At 39.8% G+C, this 18,412-nt stretch overlaps 2 protein-coding genes across 2 annotated transcripts in view; both read right to left on the bottom strand.

The window, feature by feature from the left end:
* SNW1 (SNW domain containing 1) overlaps window positions 1-18,412 on the bottom strand; it is a 1,184,582-nt gene that overhangs the window by 749 nt on the left and 1,165,421 nt on the right. Inside the window, exons 8-14 of the mRNA XM_050798773.1 lie at window positions 17,996-18,065; window positions 16,985-17,050; window positions 14,504-14,620; window positions 13,011-13,152; window positions 4,947-5,043; window positions 2,529-2,646; window positions 20-183 (exon numbers count right to left, since the gene is read on the bottom strand). Of these exons, the coding sequence (XP_050654730.1) occupies window positions 20-183; window positions 2,529-2,646; window positions 4,947-5,043; window positions 13,011-13,152; window positions 14,504-14,620; window positions 16,985-17,050; window positions 17,996-18,065 (774 nt within the window). The remainder of the gene's footprint in view (window positions 1-19; window positions 184-2,528; window positions 2,647-4,946; window positions 5,044-13,010; window positions 13,153-14,503; window positions 14,621-16,984; window positions 17,051-17,995; window positions 18,066-18,412) is intronic.
* Window positions 1-18,412, bottom strand: part of ALKBH1 (alkB homolog 1, histone H2A dioxygenase) — a 187,471-nt gene that overhangs the window by 42,383 nt on the left and 126,676 nt on the right. The gene's annotated exons all lie outside the window — the stretch shown is intronic.

Here is an 18,412-nt window from a genome sequence, read left to right as displayed (position 1 = left end):
GAGTTGTATGGATTGCTACCTGTTGGTTTTTATTCTGGCTTCTAGATCATCACCATACATGTCCTTGTCCAGATTTTTACTGGGCCTATAAATACTCTGGGCCATATCTTTACCACCTCTCCAGGCTTGATCATAAACATTATAAATTTCATCTTCTCCACCTGCAAATCCACTGTCCATACCCTGTGGAAAAATGGATGACATTAAATAAAAGTGTAAACACTTTATCAAAAGCTGAATCATAACATGTTTACAGTAAACCCTTGCTAATTTGTAGCTCACATTTTCAACAATCTGAACTGCAAATTAAAGGTCTTCATTAAAAAACTGCTAGCACATAAACTTCATAACTTTGGATTCTTTTTTTTTTTTTCTTCAGACGGAGTCTTGCTTTGTTACCCAGGTTGGACTGCGGTAGTGTGATCTTGGCTCACTGCAGCCACTGCCTCCCAGTTTCAACGATTCTCCTGCCTCAGCCTCCCAGGTGGCTGGGATTCCAGGCACGTGCCACCACACCCGGCTAATTTTTGTATTTTTAGTAGAGACAGGGTTTTACCATGTTGGCCAGGATGGTCCTGAACTCCTGACCTCAGGTGGTTGCCTGCCTTGGTCTCACAAAACGCTATATAAGCTCACTGCAGCTGCAACCTCCCTGTGCTCAAGTGTTCCTCCCACCTCAGCCTCCCAAGTAGCTAGGAGTACAGGTGTGTGCCAACATGTCCAGCTAATTTTTTGTACACAGGGTTTTGCCATATTGCCCAGGCTGGTCTTAAACTGGGTTCAAGCAATCTGCCTGCCTAGGTCTCACAAAGTGCTAGGATTACAGGTGTGAGCCACAGTGCCCAGCCAGAAATATTTTCATCACAATTTTTAAATGTTTTAAGCTTAAGCTGCTAACAGGTGATTATCTTGAAAATATTTTACTTACGTGAAATTTCACCCCTAGATCCCTTTGCTCAGCTGGTAAGCTGCCTTTGTATAGTGGTTAAGAAAGCTTTGAAATGCGCTGGGCGCAGTGGCCCACGCCTGTAATCCCAGCACGTCGGGAGGCCAAGGCGGGAGGATCACAAGATCAGGAGTTTGAGACCAGCCTGACCCAACATGATGAAACCCTGTCTCTACTAAAGATAGCCAGGCGTGGTGGCATGTGCCTGTGATAATCCCAGCAACTCAGGAGGCTGAGGCAGGAGAATCCCTTGAACCTGGGAGGTGGAGGTTGCAGTGAACCAAGATGGCGCCACAGTACTCCAGCCTGGGTGACAGTGAGACTCCATCTCAAAAAATAATAATAATAATAAAGCTTTGAGATCAAGACTTGAATCTTAATTCCATCAGTCACAAGGTAAACCTGTGTTTCAATTTCCTCACCTATAACATGAGAGAATAGTATTATTTCAAAGGATTTTTGTAAGAATTGAGATAATAACAAGATTTAGAACAATGCCAAGAATATAAAATGCACCTAATAAATTATCACTTAGAAGAGCTTACTTAAAACCTCCAAGTCATAAAGTTTCCCACTCCACTTTCCAGTAGAACTTACACCTTTGTATTCTTACCGTGTGTGTGTGTGTGTGTGTGTGTGTGTGTGTGTGCACGCACCCGCCTTGTGTTTTCCCAGGCTTAAAGTGTCCTAGTTAGCTAATGGCAATTGGTACTAGAAATCAGATTTCCTGACAGCCAGCCTAGTACTTTAATCCAGTTTTACAGCTTCATTTTTAAAAGATTCCCAAATTGACATATTTCTATAGCATTAAAAAAAAAAACAAACCCAAAAATGAACAAAAAACCCAAGAGGAACTTTTGTAGGACACTGGCTCTATTTTATTTTTTTGAGATAGAGTCTCAGTCACCCAGGCTAGAGTACAGTGGCACAATCTTGGCTCACCACAAGCTGAAGCAATTCTCGTGCCTCAGCCTCCCAAGTAGTGAGGATTACAGGCATGCACCACCACACCTGGCTAATTTTCGTATTTTTAGTAGAGCTGGGGTTTCACCACATTGGCCAGGCTGGTCTCAAACTCCTGACCTCAGGTGATCTGCCTGCTTCGGCCTCCAAATGTGTTGGAATTATAGGCAAAAGCCACCGTGCCTGTCCTCCCTGGTTCTATTTTAAAAACAAAAGATTGACATACCACAGCACCAAGTTGTTTTTTTTTTTTTTTTTTTTTTTTTGAGACAGAGAGTCTCGCTCTGTCGCCCAGGCTGGAGTGCAGTGGCTCAATCTCGGCTCACTGCAAGCTCCGCCCCCCAGGTTCACGCCATTCTCCTGCCTCAGCCTCCCGAGTACAGCACCAAGTTTTTAATCACCTAATTTCTTTCTTCTCCTAGTGTCTCAAATTTCAGTCCACTGTAAGAAGTTAAAATCAGAACTGTTTCATCTTTCTTGTCTCAAGTTTCAACATACAACTTCCAATTTTTTTGTCATCATGCTGGCATTTACATCCAAATATGAAGTATGGTAATTTTCGTTTCCCTGAGGATAGGTATTCACATCAACACAACAATATGCTTTCCTAAACTTGTACCTTGGATTGGTTGAAGAGCCTTTGGTCATACTGAACTTCATTGGAAGTCCGAGGATTAGGAACACCGAGAGCAATGACTTCACTGATATCCCGATTTTCATTTCTCTGAAGTTTCGACCTATTTTGAAATACGACATCACTAACTGAAAACTCTTTATAGACAAACTGAGTATGTTCAATAGAAATACAACCAATCTCAGAAGCAAAGGACATGAATATGTCACATTCACATCTTGAGAACGTATATTCCTTGATAATACATAATCAAGTTGGCAGCCCTTATAAAGCATTTCAGATTAGAGGGAAGAGTTTTACAATTAGGACATCCTGTTAGCTCAAAAGAACATCTAACAGATTCGTTGACATGGAATTCTTTAATATAAGCAATCACCTTACAACCATACTGAGATATAAAATTGCTATGGTCTATATTTACTATCATATGATGGTTTGGGGGTTGGGGAAGTGGATACAATTTAGATGTAGCACAGGAATCATTTTAAATAAGCTAGAAACAGCTCTTTTATCTAACTACATTTAGTAATTTTATCCCACTAGAATTTTGAGGAAAACATGTCAATGACTGAAATAGTTAGTATGATTTTTGACATTCAAATTAATTTGGTTTCCTGGCTGTTTCATTATACATGCAATCTATATCCCAATGAAACCATGGTAACTGTCATTACTTATTTTACTAAAAACTCAGGTCACAAAATGATTTCTACAGGCTATTTGATTTTCATCCAGTTACAATTTTACAGCTTTTCTATGTTGTCAATTCTGATGGCCACTTTACTGGTTTTGAGGGCCCAATTTATCCACAGAGCCATTGTAACTTTTACAACTTAGGAATTACTAACCAAGACTGTCATTAATTAAACACTTTCACACTTTGCTCCTCCTTCTACATGTACGTTACCCTCAACTCAAGAGTAAGAGTCTCTGCTTCTCTATGACGTCATTTATCCAGGGAGATGAAATATGCCAATTAACACCAGCAGGAATCTTTTTAATGCCTATTTATTTTTATTTTTGAGATACAGTCTCGCTCTCACCCAGGCTGGAGTATAGTGGCACGATCTTGGCTCACTGAATCCTCTGCCTCCAGGGTTCAAATGATTCTCCCACTTCAGCCTCTCGAGTAGCTGGGACTACAGGCACATGCCACCACACCCAGCTAATTTTTGTATTTTTAGTAGAGATGGGGGTTTCACCATGTTGGCCAGGCTGGATGAACTCCTGACCTCAAGTGATTCGCCCGCCTTGGCTTGCCAAAGTGCTGGGATTATAGGTGTGAGCCACCGTGCCCAGCCTCTTTTTTGTGTTTAAAATATGACTTGAAAAATGTATTAGGCTCATGGGATGATCAGAGCATAGAAAACTGTTCCTTTGGGAAGAAAATATTTTATATTTGCATTTAACCCTCACTCAGAATTCTACCTTTGTATTGCAGCATTTCCTCTACTTTTCAGAACTTTAAGTCCTCAGCCTTTGGTGAGCCATAAACTTCCCCAATCCATACTTTATGCCCTCGTATATGTATTTAGTTTGTTCCATACATTTATATTTACTAAAAGTGCTTTGCAAATTTTCTCAAATTATTTTATGGATAGCTCTGTCTTTCTGAACTGTAAGTTAGACTTCTGTTAAGAATGAGCTGATTTTCACTTCTTTCAAAACTGCTCTTCTCAATTGTACTAGATGCATATAAAGTACTATGCATATAAAATGATCTCAGTAAAAGCATGACAGCTTATTTCCTGTCTAAAGAGGCACATAATCCATTTGTCTCACCATTTAAGGTAGGAAAAGAACCGACTATAACAGTCCAAATTTACTACTACATCCTTTTCAAAAATCTGATCTCAATTCTGTTTTCCATATTCCCATCATTCTCAATTCTGACTTAAGTGATGGAAGAAAAGATTAATTCCAAAGACAGTCAACTAGAGCTAAGACAAAGTTAAGTATAAGAAAATTAAGTGCTAATGTATTAAGTTATCAAACCGAAGAAGAAAGGGAGAGAAGCAAAACTGATCTTAGTGGACTAAAAACTCTGCTCTAAAAGGTACAAAAAGGCCACTCTTCATGATTGGTACCTATCTTTTTTTGTGTGAGACGGAGTCTCACTCTGCCCAGGCTGGAGTGCAGTGGCGCCATCTCAGCTCACTGCAAGCTCCGCCTCCCAGGTTCACACCATTCTTCTGCCTCAGTCTCCCGAGCAGCTGGGACTAGACACCCACCATGACCACGCCCGGCTAATTTTTTGTACTTTTAGTAGACATGGGGTTTCACCATGTTAGCCAGGATGGTCTCGATCTCCTGCCCACATCGGCCTCCCAAAGTGCTGGGATTACAGGGGTGAGCCACCGCGCCCAGCCTCCATGATTGGTACGTATCTTAAATAACACCTACCTCTTATCAGGAGCTGCCCTGGAAAGATTCCGGTCATGCTGTCTCTCTTTTCGCCTGTCATGCCGGATTTCATCCCTCTCACGTGCCTCCCCATCCTCTGTTGTGAACAGTTGAAAAGTACTTCACTGTAATATCTATTATATGTGTGCATATGTGTACGTGTGTATATAATTTTTTAAAAAGAGACAGGGTCTCACTCTGTCACCCAGGCTGGAGTGCAGTAGCATGAACATGGTTCACTGCAGCCTCTACCTCCTGGATTCAAGTGATCCTCCTGCCTCATCCTCCCAAGTACCTGGGACCACAGGTGTGTGCCACCATGCCTGGCTAATTTTTTAATGTTTTGTAAAGATGAGGTCCCTCTATGTTGTCGATGCTGGTCTCAAACTCCAGGCTCTAGTGAACTTCCCACCTAGGCCTCCCAAAGTGCTGGAGTCACAGGTGTGAGCCACTGCACTCAGCCCCATTAATTTTTTTTTTCTTTTTGAGACGGACTTTCGCTCTTGTTGCGCAGGCTGGAGCGCAATGGTGCGGTCTCAGCTCACTGCAACCTCTGCCTCCCGGGTTCAAGTGATTCTCCTGCCTCAGCCTCCCAAGTAGCTGGGATTACAGGCATGCGCCACCACGCCCAGCTAATTTTGTATTTTTAGTAGAGACGGGGTTTCTCCATGTTGGTCAGGCTGGTCTCAAACTCCCAACCTCAGGTGATGTGCCCGCCTCAGCCTCCCAAAGTGCTAGGATTACAAGCGTGAGCCACCGCGCCCAGCCTGTTTGGGTTTTTTTTTTTTTTTTTTTTTTTTGTGAGAAGGAGTCTCACTCTGTTGCCCAGGCTGGAGTGCAGTGGAGTGATCTCAGCTCACTGCAACCTCTGCTTCTCGGCTGCCTCAACCTCCCAAGTAGCTGGGATTATATGCGTGCACCACCATGCAGGCTACTTTTTTATTTTTAGTAGAGATGGAGTTTCACCAAGGTAGTCTCGAACTCCTGACCTCAAGTGATCTGCCGCGCCCAGCCAATATTTTGAACAAGAGAATATTCCAAACTTCTTTGTAGTCACATTCAGCCTTTTAAACCTTACTTGCAATTAATTTAAGTCTAATAAATAATATTAATTTTTGAATGTGAATTCTAGAATCAAGCATGCAGCTAAAACATTTAAGGTAAAATGTACTGCCGTCTTCAACTTACTTTGAAATGCAATGCAGTAAATCAGATGGATAGATGGACAGATGGGCAAATATGTGATAAAGCAAATTTATCAACGTTAATTGCTTTTAAAATTTATTTTTATTGATATATAATTATACATATTTATGGGGTATATATATTTGATACATCAATAAAATGTGTAATAATCAAATCAGGGTAATTAGGATATCCATCACCTCAAACATTTATTTGAGTTGGAAACATTATAGCTATTTTGCTATATACAATAAATTATCATTAACTATTCTCCCCATTGTACTAGGAACATTAGAACTTACTCTTTCTGTGTTTTTGTACCATCAACCAATCTCTCTTCACTCCCTATTCCCAACATCCTTCCCAACCACTGGTAACCACCATTCTACTCTCTACTTTCCTGAGACCAACTTTTTTAGCTCCCACATACAAGTGGGAAGATTCGGTATTTGTCTTTCTGTGCCAGGCTTATTCACTTAATAACCTTCAGTTCCATCCATATTGTTGCAAATTACATTTCATTCTTTTTTAAGGCAGAGTAACATCCCATTGTGTATATAGACCACATTTTCTTTATCCATTCACCCACTGGACATATTCTGTGTATCTTGGTTATTGTAAAGAGCACTGCAATGAACATGGAGTGCAGATATCCCTTTTTGATTTGATATACTGATTTTCTTTTGGATATATACCCAGCAGTGGATTGTTGGATTGTGTAGTGGTTCTATTTTCAGTTTTTTGAAGAACTGCCATATTGTTTTCCACAGTGGCTGTACTAATTTACATTCTTACTAACAATATACTAGTGGAAGTTCCCCCCGCTTCTGTATCCTCACCAGCATCTGTTATTGTCATTTTGGTGATAGCCATTTTAACTGGGGTGACATAGTATCTCACCGTGGTTTTGATTTGAAGTTCCCTGATGATTGGTGATGCTGAACATTTTTTCATACACCTGTTGGCCATAAGTATGTCTTCTTTTGAGACTGTCTATTCAGATCATTTGCCCATTTTAAAATCAGATTATCTGGTTTCTTTGCTATTGAGTTCTTGTACATTCTGGTTATTAATTCTTTCTAAAATGCATAGTTTGCAACCATTTTCTCCCATTCTGTAGGTGGCCTCTTCAGTCTGTTGACTGTTTGCTGTGCAGAAGCTTTTCAGCTTGACGCAATCCCATTTGTCTATATTTGCTTTTGCTGTCTATGCTTTTGAGATTTTACCCAAAAAATCTTTGCCCAGACCAATGTCCTGAAGCATGTCCCCAATGTTTTCATCTAGTAGTTTCATAGTTCAGGCCTTATATTTAAGTCTTTAATGCATTTTGATTTGATTCTTGTACGTGGTAAGAAATAGAGGTCTATTTTCATTCTTTTGCATGTGACTATTCGGTTTTTACAGCACTATTTATTGAAGAGCCTATCCTTTCCCCAATGTATGCTTTGGGCATCAGTGTTAAAAATCCACGCATTGGCTGGGCATGGTGGTGGTTCATGCCTGTAATGCGCTTTGGGAGGCCGAGACGAGTGGATCACTTGAGGCCAGGAGGTTGAGACCACCCTGGGTGTAATGGCAAAACCCTGTCTCTACAAATAATACAAAAATTAGCCAGGCGTGGTGGTGCATGCCTTAGACCCAGTTACTTGGGAGGCCAAGGCGGGAGGATAGCTTGAGCCTGAGAGGCAGAGGTTGCAGTGAGCTAAGATTACATCACTGCACTCCAGGCTGGATGACAGAGTGAGACCTTGTCTCCAAACAATCAAAAATTCCATGCATTTACAGCCAATCCATTTATTTCTGGGTTCTCTATTCTGTTCCACTGGTCTATGTGTCTGTTTTTATGGCAGTACCATGCTGCTTTGGTTACTATAACCTTGTAGTACACTTTGAAGCCAGGCAGTGTGATGCCTCCAGTTTTCTTTGGTTATTTGTTTTTTTTTTGTGGTTCCATACAAATTTTAGTATTGTTTTTTCTATTTCTGTGAAGAATGTCATTGGTATTTTGACAGGGATTGCATTGTGTCTATAGCTAGCTTTGGGTAGTATGAACACTTTAACAATACTAATTTTTCCAATTCATGAGCATGGGCTATCTTTCCATTTTTTGTGTGTCTTCTACAATTTCTGTTCTTAACATTTAATTTTATTTTTCTAAAAAAGAGATAGGGTCTCACTATGTTGCCCAGGGTGGTCTTGAACCCCTGACCTCAAGTAATCCTTCTGCCTTGGCCTCCCAAAGTGTTGGGATTACAGGTATGAGCCACCATGCTCAGCCTCCTCTTCGGTTACTTTCATCAGTCTTTTATCATTTTCTTTGTGGTGATCTTTCACTTCTTTGGTTAAGTTTATTCCTAGGAGGCCACATGCAGTGACTCATGCCTGTAATACCAGCACTTTGGGAGGCCGAGGCAGGCAGACCACCTGAGGTCTGAGACCAGCCTGGCCAACATGGTGAAACCCCATCTCTACTAAAAATAAGAAAAATATTAGCCAGGCGTGGTGGTGTGCGCCTGTTGTCCCAGCTACTCGGGAGGCAGAAACACAAGGATTGGTTAAGCCCGGGGAGCAGAGGTTGCAATGTGCTGAGATCACGCCACTGCATTCCAGCCTGGGTGACAGAGTGAGACTCCATCTCAAAAAAACACACAAACAAACAAACAAACAAACAAAAAATTTATTCCTAGGTAGTTTTTTTGTAGCTACTATAAATGGGACTGTCTTCTTTTTCAGCTTGGGTATGCTATTTGTATATAGAAATGCTACAGATTTTTGTATGTTGCTTTTGTATCTTGTAATGTTACTGAATTCGTTTATCAGTTTTAAGTTTTCTGGTGGTGTCATTAGGTTTTTCTAAATATAGGATTCATAATGTCTCTGATCAAGTATAATTTGATGTCTTCCTTGTTTTTTTTTCTTTTTTTTGGTTTGAGATGGAGTCTTGCTTTGTTGCCCAGGCTGGATGGAGTACAGTGGCGTGATCTCAGCTCGCTGTAACCTCTGCCTCCCGGGCTCAAGCAATTCTTGTGACTCAGCGTCCTGAGTAGCTGGGATTACAGGTGAACGCCACCATACCCAGCTAATTTTTGTATTTTTAGTAGAGACAGGGTTTTACCATGTTGCCCAGGCTGGTCTGGAACTCCTGACCTCAAGTGATTTGCCCATCTCAGCCTCCCAAAGTGCTGGGATTACAGGTGTGAGCCACTGTGCCCAACCTTCCTTTCCAATCTGGATGCCCTTTCTTTCTTTCTCTTGCCTAAATTCCACCAGCAAGGACTTCCAGTCCCATGTTGAATTACAGTGGTGAAAACGGGCATCCTTGCCTTGTTCCAGATCTCCGAGTAAAGACTTTCAATGTTTCTCCATTCAGTATAATGTCAGCTGTGGGTTTGTCATATATAGCCTTAAATATTTTTAGTTATGTTCCTTCTAAGCTCACTCTGTTGAGAGTTTTTATCGTGAAGGGATGTTGACTTTTTTCAAATGCTTTTTCAGTTTCTATTGAAATGATGCTATGGTTCTTATTTTTGGTTCTATTATTGTGATGTATCACACTTACTGATTTGCATATACTGAACCATCCTTGCATCCTTGGGATGAAGGATAGTTCAGTTGATTATGAAGAATGATCTTTTTTAATGTGTTGTTAAATCTTTTTTAATGTGTTCTATTTGTTAGAATTTTGTTAAGGATTTTTGCATCTATGACTATCAGGGATGTTAGCCTGTGGTTTTCTTTTTTGTTGTATATTTGTCTAGTTTTGGTGTCAGGATAATAATGACCTTGTAGAATGGATTTGGAAGCATTCCCTTCTCTTCAATTTTTTGGAATAGCTTGAGTAGAACTGGTATTTAGTTCTCTAAATGTTTGGAAGAATTCAGCAGTGAAGTTGTCAAGTCCTAAAGCTTTTCTTTCATGGGAGCAATGTTAATTGTTTAAAAAAAAAAAATTAAGTGTATAATCTAGGTGGCAGGAGATATGGGTGTTCATCATATAATTCTTTCAGCTTTTCTGTATGTTTGAAAATTTTCATAATAAAATGTCAGGAAAGGCTGGGTACGGTGGCTCATGCCTGTAATCCCAGCACTTTGAGAGACTGAGGCAGGTGGGTCACCTGAGGTCAGGAGTTTGAGACCAGCCTGGCCAATATGGTGAAACCCCATCTCTACTAATAATAGAAAAAATTAGCTGGGCATGGTGATGGGCACCTTTAATCCCAGCTACTCGGAAGGCTTAGGCAGGAGAATCGCTTGAACCCGGGAAACGGAGGTTGCAGTGAGCTGAGGTTGCATCATTGCACTTCAGCCTGGGCAACAGGAGCGAAACTCTGTCTCAAAATAATAATAATAATAATAATAATAATAATACTTTAAAAATCAGAAAAAAAGAATTATGCATAATGTTTCCCTTATATTTTCAAAGATTCTATTGAATAAAGAACTGTCTGCTTATTTCCCTTAGGGGCTGGCTGGATCTTGATTTCCACTGCGTTTATATCTATCTTCATTTTTTTCTACCCTCGTCTGTCTGAGGGAATGGAGTACAGTTGACAGCTAAGATCTGGAGCAAGCCTGTCTAGATTCAAATCCTGGTTCTACAGCCAATTAACCATGTGACCTGGGCAGATTACTTAATCACTATGAGCCTTAGTTTCCTGCAGTTTCCTGCTCTGTAAAACAGTCACAATAATAGTACCGCTACATAGGGTCACCCCAGGGATTAAGAGATAATACAAATAAAGTACTCAGAGTGGTGCCCACCATAATAAGCACCTGATAAATGTTAGTTTTTACTACTATCTGGCAAGAGATTCATTAAAATTTTTAATTTCTTGAGAACCATTCTGTTGTTGTTTTCTTATTAGAGAACTCAGATGCAGTAAGTTTTACTTCTAATTATATTCTATGGTTAGGTATACAACCAGGCAGGTATTTATATCTCACCTTATTAAGTCATTCATATATAACCGAGGGAAGTAGCTCACTACTTAAAACTCTGGTTATTTCCCTATGGTTGAACTCTAGACTCCTGTAACCAATTATCTGGCACCTCCATCTTAAACTTAACATATCCTTAACTGTATTAAATTCTTCATCTTTCCCTCCCAAACATGTTCCTCCTGCAGACTTCCCAATATTAGTAAATAAAAGTAATATTTACTTTTATCCTGAGAAGTTGGCAATTTAATCCCTCCCAACTGCTTAGGATAAAAGTTCTGGAGTCATCCTTAACTCCTACTTCTTTTTTGTATCTCCACCTAATCCACAAGCAAATTTTGTCAACTCTACCACCAAAATATGTCCAATATGGGACCATGTTTTTGCTACGTCTTGTTACCATCTCTCTTACAGTTTATTTGGAAGGCATTAGCCCATGCCCACTCCACAGTATTCTATTTTTAACACAGCAGCCAGGGAGGTCTTTTAAAAATATATGTTGGGGAAATGGTCACACGGTACGAAATCTCATTTACGCAGGATGAGTAACTTCTGGAGATCTAAAATGCTGTATGGTAACTACAGTTAACAGTACTGCATTGTATATTTGAAATTTGCTAAGAGAGTAGATCTTAAATGTTCTCACCAAAACATTTAAAAAGTAACTATAAGAGATGACTGATAAGTTAATTAGCTTGACAGTGGTGAATATTTCACAGTGTATATTAAAACATCATGTTGTATATTTTATACAATTTTTGTTAATTATACCACAATAAGGCTGGAAAACAATATGTCAGGTCACATCACTATGCTCAAAACCCTGCAATTGCTTCCCTTTTCACTTGTCGTAAAAGCTTTATCTTTAGGTTAAAAGGCCATACATGATCTGGCCACTACTCTTCCCACCTGCCCTAAATATTCTGACACCTCATCTCCTGCTTATCCCCTTCTTTCTCATACAATCCAGTCACGTTGGCCTGCCTGCTCTTCCTTGAGCCACACTAGGCATACTTCCATCTCAGTCGTGTACCTGCTGGCCCTTCTGTGTGGGATGCTCTTCCCCCAGAAATCCACATGGTTTGCTTCCTTACTTCCTTCAAGTATTTCTGCTAACAGTACCATCTCAGAAGCGAGGGCTATTTGACCACTCTCACCTTCCAGCAATTTTATATCCTCCTTCCCTGTATTATTTTTCTTCCATATCAATTATTACCTTTTACTATACTACATCATTAACTTTTGTCTGTCTACACTCACTAGAATGTTGATTGTTATATCCCATCCCCCTACCCACTGTCTAGCAAAAACACCTTGTGTCTAAAAGAGAACCTTGCACACAGCAGATGCTCAATATGAACTAAATAGATGAAAGAATGAATAAATGTACCAGGTAAGAATTCAGTAATGAAAAAAACCACCCTCACAGAATTTCTTGAATTATAATTAGGACTCGACTTCCCACTCTAATTGAATTAATACACCAATGTAGACCACTAAGTAAAGTCAGAGAGAAAATACTGGCAGATTTAATGATGAGAAATGCATTAGAGCCTACAAGGTAGAAAAACTCCGGATTATTTCACCATATGAGGGAGTGGAATTATTCAGTTAGATACCTAATTTCTCTTAAGTTTTGAGATTAAAATAAGAGAAAATCAAGCCTATCATTTGAGTAATAATGCAATTTTTAAAAGTACATTGCTCAGAAGTTTAAAAACTTCTGGTATAGTCCCAAACTGAAGACCCACTTTTTTATTATCTCCTGTTGCTTCAGTTTACTAAGGCAGAGATTACTCTCCATTTCTACACTATATCTGAAGTATCTAAATTTTGTTTAGATGTACCTAACTTTATATGCAGTAGGAAAAAAAAAGATTTTCTAAAATAGATGTATTTTGTTCACCAAGTAAAATTCAATTCAGTAATGAGAATGTCATACCTTTTTCCACGTGAGTTTTGATCCCAGCTCTTCTCTCCCTGGCTTTCTGAGCCATTTCTCTAAGTTTCTCTTCGTGTTTTTCCTTTTCTTTCTGAGCCATTTTTCTCTCTACTTGGGCACGCATTTCCACAGCTTCACGAGCCTGTTAGTAAAGTCACATGTTAAACAGGACACTATCATGGGATAAATATTTATGGCTGTCATCCAGCTCCCTAAAATCTGGCTGGTAAGAGCAATCATACAGAATTCAGATTTGTTACTGCTAATTAAAACAAAGAATCTTGTCCACTAAAAGATATCCTGCCTGGAAGACACTGCAAGGTCAGCTTTCTTCTCTGGGAATATTTTAGTGATTGAAACTATAGTGACCCCAATTAATCTTGTAAATCAAGTGTTTCACTAATGCTTTCTCAGAAACAATCTAAAAAACAAAAGTAAAGCCAGGCATAGTGGCTCTCTCCTGTAATCCTAGCACTATGGGAAGCCAGAGTGGAAGGACTGCTTGAGCTCCGGAGCTTGGGACCAGCCTAGGCAACATAGTGAGATACATCTCAAAATAAATCAATAAATAAAAAGGGACTGGTTACATTTTCAAAATGAATCAAGTCAACTCAAGATAAAATCTTAACTTACATCTGCTAGATAATTTTTATAAGGAACTCACTGTGATACAAGACTTTTTTTTATGTTCTAAACACATGCTATGATGCATGTGAATTTCAATATCATTTATTAATTCCATAATATTTATATTTATATATATTTTTTGAGATGAAGTGTCTTACTCTGCTGCCCAGCCTGGAGTACAGTGGTGCAATCTTGGCTTACTGCAACTTCCGCCTCCTGGGTTCAAGAGATTCTCCTGCCTCAGCCTCCCAAGTAGCTGGGATTACAGGTGCCCGCCAGCTAATGTTTATATTTTTAGTAGAGATGGAGTGTCACCACATTGGCCAGGCTGGTCTTGAACTCTCGATCTCAAGGAATCCACCAGCCTTGGCCTCCCAAAGTGCTGGGATTATACGCATGAGCCATTGTGCCTGGCCTAATTTCATAATATTTAATACATTATGCAATATTAATAGATGGCCAATGCTATGAACGCCATTTTATGTAGCATTCAATTCATTAGAATGTTTATCTGTCTTTGCCTGCAACTGCCTTTTTGTGGGACAGCTACATCTAAAATACAGGAAAATTTGAAATCAAGAATTACGAAACCTAGCAGTCTTCACAAAATGGGATCATCCCCAGCAAATCATTATTCTGGCATGTTGTGAGGGAGCCGGATCACCATTGTGGGGTGTATGTACACATCTACAAAGGCTAGGAGCATGCAGACAGCTGCCAACTAGCAGCTGCCATTTCTGACACATGTACCATGGGTGAGACTCTCTCTGGGTGCTTGGTACTATAGTTAAATTATCAGTACCTTAGGTAACCAAGAATGGATTTTAAAAGTAACAAGAGCATTAAACAAATTATAACCAACCAACCTTCCGATCAGCAATGTAGAGGGCTTCTGCCAGTTTGGCGAAATTTTCATTTATGTGTACTGTCTGTAGTCCTCTTCCATCAGCAGCCAGACGTTTGTCTAATGGAATTGTATAACCCTAGGGTGAAAGCAGACAGAAAACCCAGTCACAGAAGTGCTTCAATTAATTATTTGAAGTTAAATTAATTTAATTTTTTTCGAGCTGGAGTCTTGGCTCTGTCACCCTGGCTGGAGTGCAGGGGTGCCATCTTGGCTCAATGCAACTTCTGTCTCCTGGGTTCAAGTGAGTCTCCTACCTCAGCCTCCCAACTAGCTGGGACTATAGGTGTGTGCCACTACACTCAGCTAGTTTTTGTATTTTTAGTAGAGACGGAGTTTCACCATGTTGGCCAGGGTGGTTTTGAATTCCTGACCTCAGGTGATCCACCCTTAGCCTCCCAAAGTGCTGGGATTACAGGCACGAGCCATCAAGCCTGGCTAAAATTAAATTAAAATATGCCCACATTTTAGGACCCACTTAAACTTAACTGGGGTTCTTTTTCCTTATATCTTTCTTCACAACGACGCAAAATAACAGCAGCTATCAATGAGTGCTTTATGCAGAAGATCAAACACATCTATGGTCTCATTTAACCTTCATAATAACTCTATAAAGCTTCTAACATTGTGTCCATTTCACTGATGCTTTGGTAACATCCCCAAGGTCATACCGTTAAAATAAGTGGAGGACTAGGATTTAAACTCAGACAGTAGGATTTCAGAACCCAACCTCTGGAAAAATAGATACTTGTGCTGATAATTGTGGATTTTAATAAAAGGAAATCAGTGTCAAACAGTTCAACAGTTGCTCCTCAAATAAATGTAACAGTCAAACAAAGGCAGAATAAATCACTATAATCTTAGCATCTATAGGAAGTTAAATCTGCTGTACTCTCTTAATGATCTGTTATATTCTTAGAACCCTGAAGTTTTAGTAAATAGAAAAAAAAAGGCTGGGTGCAGTAGCTCAAGCCTGTAATCCCAACACTTTGGGAGGCCAAGGCAGGTAGACTGCTTGAGCCCAGGAGTTCAAGACCAGCCTGGCAACATGGTGAAACCCTGTCTCTACCAAAAATACAAAAAAGTAGCCAGGTACGGTGGGGCACACTTGTGGTCCCAACTACTTGGGAGGCTGAGGTGGGAGGAATGCCTGAGTATGGGAGGTTTAGGCTGCAGTGAGCCATGATCATACCACTGTACTCCAGCCTGGGCAACAGAGCGAGACCCTGTCTCAAAAAAAAAAAAAAAAAAAAAGAAAAGAAAAAGAAAAAAGAAAAAAACCGTTTGCTAAACCACTGACATTCTACATTCTAAAACTTTGCATCCCATTTCAATAACTCAAGAACTATACTTGAATATCTATGTAACTTTCAGGCTTAGTTTTATTTTCCAGATACCTGACTAGTCTCTCAAATGTTGACCTGTAAGTCCATGGTCTCATAAAAATGAAGCGTTACAGAACCAGCTCAAGATACCATCCAGTTACATAATATTCATGAACTCGAATCAGACCAGTCAACAACCTCTTTGTTTAGGGTGAGTACATAAATTCTCTTAAGAAACCTGAAATGGCCTTCTTTATCCATCAAAAGTAAAACCATGAACTATGATTCAGGGAAGAGGAAAGAGTAATTAGGGAACCTATCCCACAATCAACAGATTCTTAACAACTCCTAGAAACTTTGGCGATTATTAGAGACATATAGCTTAAGCCTTCACTACTACGGAGCCAAGTAGTTGAATATAAAAGCACTTAAAGTATCCAAACATTTACTCTGTTCTTGTCATATAATCTTTTACACCAGTTTACTTTCTTTTGGAAACAATTTTTAGACATAAATTTGAGTTTTCTAAATACCATCTTGTATTTATATGGCACTTTATTATACTTATTCCTTCTCTATGTTTCTGCTAGCTACAATTCACTAAAAGAACTGATATGGGGCCAGATGCGGTGGCTCACACCTGCAATCCCAGCCCTTTGGTTGGCCAAGGCCAGCGGATCACAAGGTCAGGAGATCAAGACCATCTGGCCAACAGGGTGAAACTCCATTTCTACTAAAATACAAAAAATTAGCTGGGCGTGGTGGCATGCGCCTGTAGTCCCAGTTACTCAGGAGGCTGGGGCAAGGCAATCGCTGCAACCTGGGAGGCGGAGGTTGCAGTGAGCTGAGATCATGCCACTGTACTCCAGCCTAGTGACAAAGTGAGACTCCATCTCAAAAAAAAAAAGAAAAAAAAAAGAACTGACACGGTATTCATGTGCCTGGCACACTAACATTTCTATTACATTAAAAAAGTCACCAAATTGGGCATTCCTTTTTGAAAATACTCAGTTAAGCCACGTGTTGTTTCAACTACAGTTACGCAGGCTGTAGTTGTTTTATTGGTATTTTCCAGTAGGTTATAATACTAACAGAGACTGATTTGACAACTTAATTACCTTTGCATTTTTCCAGTTAGAAATACAAGGAGGAATCTTCCACTCTTGTTGTTCCTTTACAGTCATCTGAGAGAAGAGTGAAAGAAGAGACAGGTTTAGATTTATAGTCTACAAAGTAAATCTTAAGTATAATCTTTATCTCCAAAGATAGCTCCATATACACTGACATATGCACAGACATAGTAAAAGGCCAACAGTCCATTTGTTTGCTAGCACTAGTTTACCATATAATTCTAGTAATAACTTTGAACTACTGGGAAAAATGGAAAATAATCTAGAAATTATTCTTGACAGTTACAAATGTTGGCTAGTATTTTTCCATATTTAAAGCGATGCGACTTCTTTTTTCTTTTTTATTTTATTGAGACGGAGTTTCGCTTTTGTTGCCCAGGCTGGAGTGCAATGGTGTGATCTCAGCTCACCACAACCTCCACCTCCTGGGTTCAAGTGATTCTCCTGCCTCAGCCTCCCAAGTAGCTGGGATTATAGGCATGCGCCACCACGCCTGGCTAACTTTTTTTTTTTTTTTTTTAAGTAGAGACGGGGTTTCTCCATGTTGGTCAGGCTGGTCTTGAGCTCCTGACCTCAGGTGATCCGTCCGCCTTGGCCTCCCAAAGTGCTGGGATTACAGGCGTGAGCCACCATGCCTGGCCAATGTGACTTCTTTTGGATGAAAAATTGTTCTTTTGATTAACAAAATATATCTTAAAAAGTCACTCAAATTATCAGGGACCTAATAAACCCATATATTCATTTCCAATAACATCCTTTAACTGAAACAGCAGACCCTGTCCATTCCATTAAAAGTAGGGTTTGGGTTACTAATAACAAAACGTATAGCTAACATGTTATATACATTCTCATAAGCATTCTTGAAACTTCATCTTGAAAAATAAAAAAAGAAACTACAAGTCAATGTGGTGACATGCACCTGTACAGGCATAGGGAAGTTATCTATAAAATTAATAACCATAAGTAGAAAAAAAGATTTTGGACTACAGCAAAGAATACCTTTCGGCTAGGAGAATGCATGACAGGTGCAGGAGGAGAAGGTGGTCCCCGGGGAATTTTCTTATTAATCCTGAAGTATAAATCAAAACACAACCACACAGTGATATAGTTTCCTCCCTTTTAGTCATCATACCAAGTCTCCCCTCCTTTTTCTTGCATAAAAGTTTCAAACATAGACAAAAACAGAGATTGTATAATGATATACACTTACCACTCCACTTCTACAATGAATAAAACTTGGCCAACTTTGAAATCGTTACTCACCCCACCTCCACAACATTACTGTCATTTTGCAGAGTAATATACTTTTTTTCCATTTTAAAAAGCAGCTTGAGGCTGGGTGCGGTGGCTCACACCTGTAATTACAGCACTTAGGGAGGCCGAGGTGGGCAGATCGCCTGAGGTCAGGAGATCGAG

The sequence above is a fragment of the Macaca thibetana genome, chromosome 7 (genome assembly GCF_024542745.1).
Source record: "Macaca thibetana thibetana isolate TM-01 chromosome 7, ASM2454274v1, whole genome shotgun sequence".
NCBI classification, from domain to species: domain Eukaryota; kingdom Metazoa; phylum Chordata; class Mammalia; order Primates; family Cercopithecidae; genus Macaca; species Macaca thibetana.
Note: the sequence above shows the minus strand (reverse complement) of the source record. Positions and strands in the feature narration are given on the sequence as shown.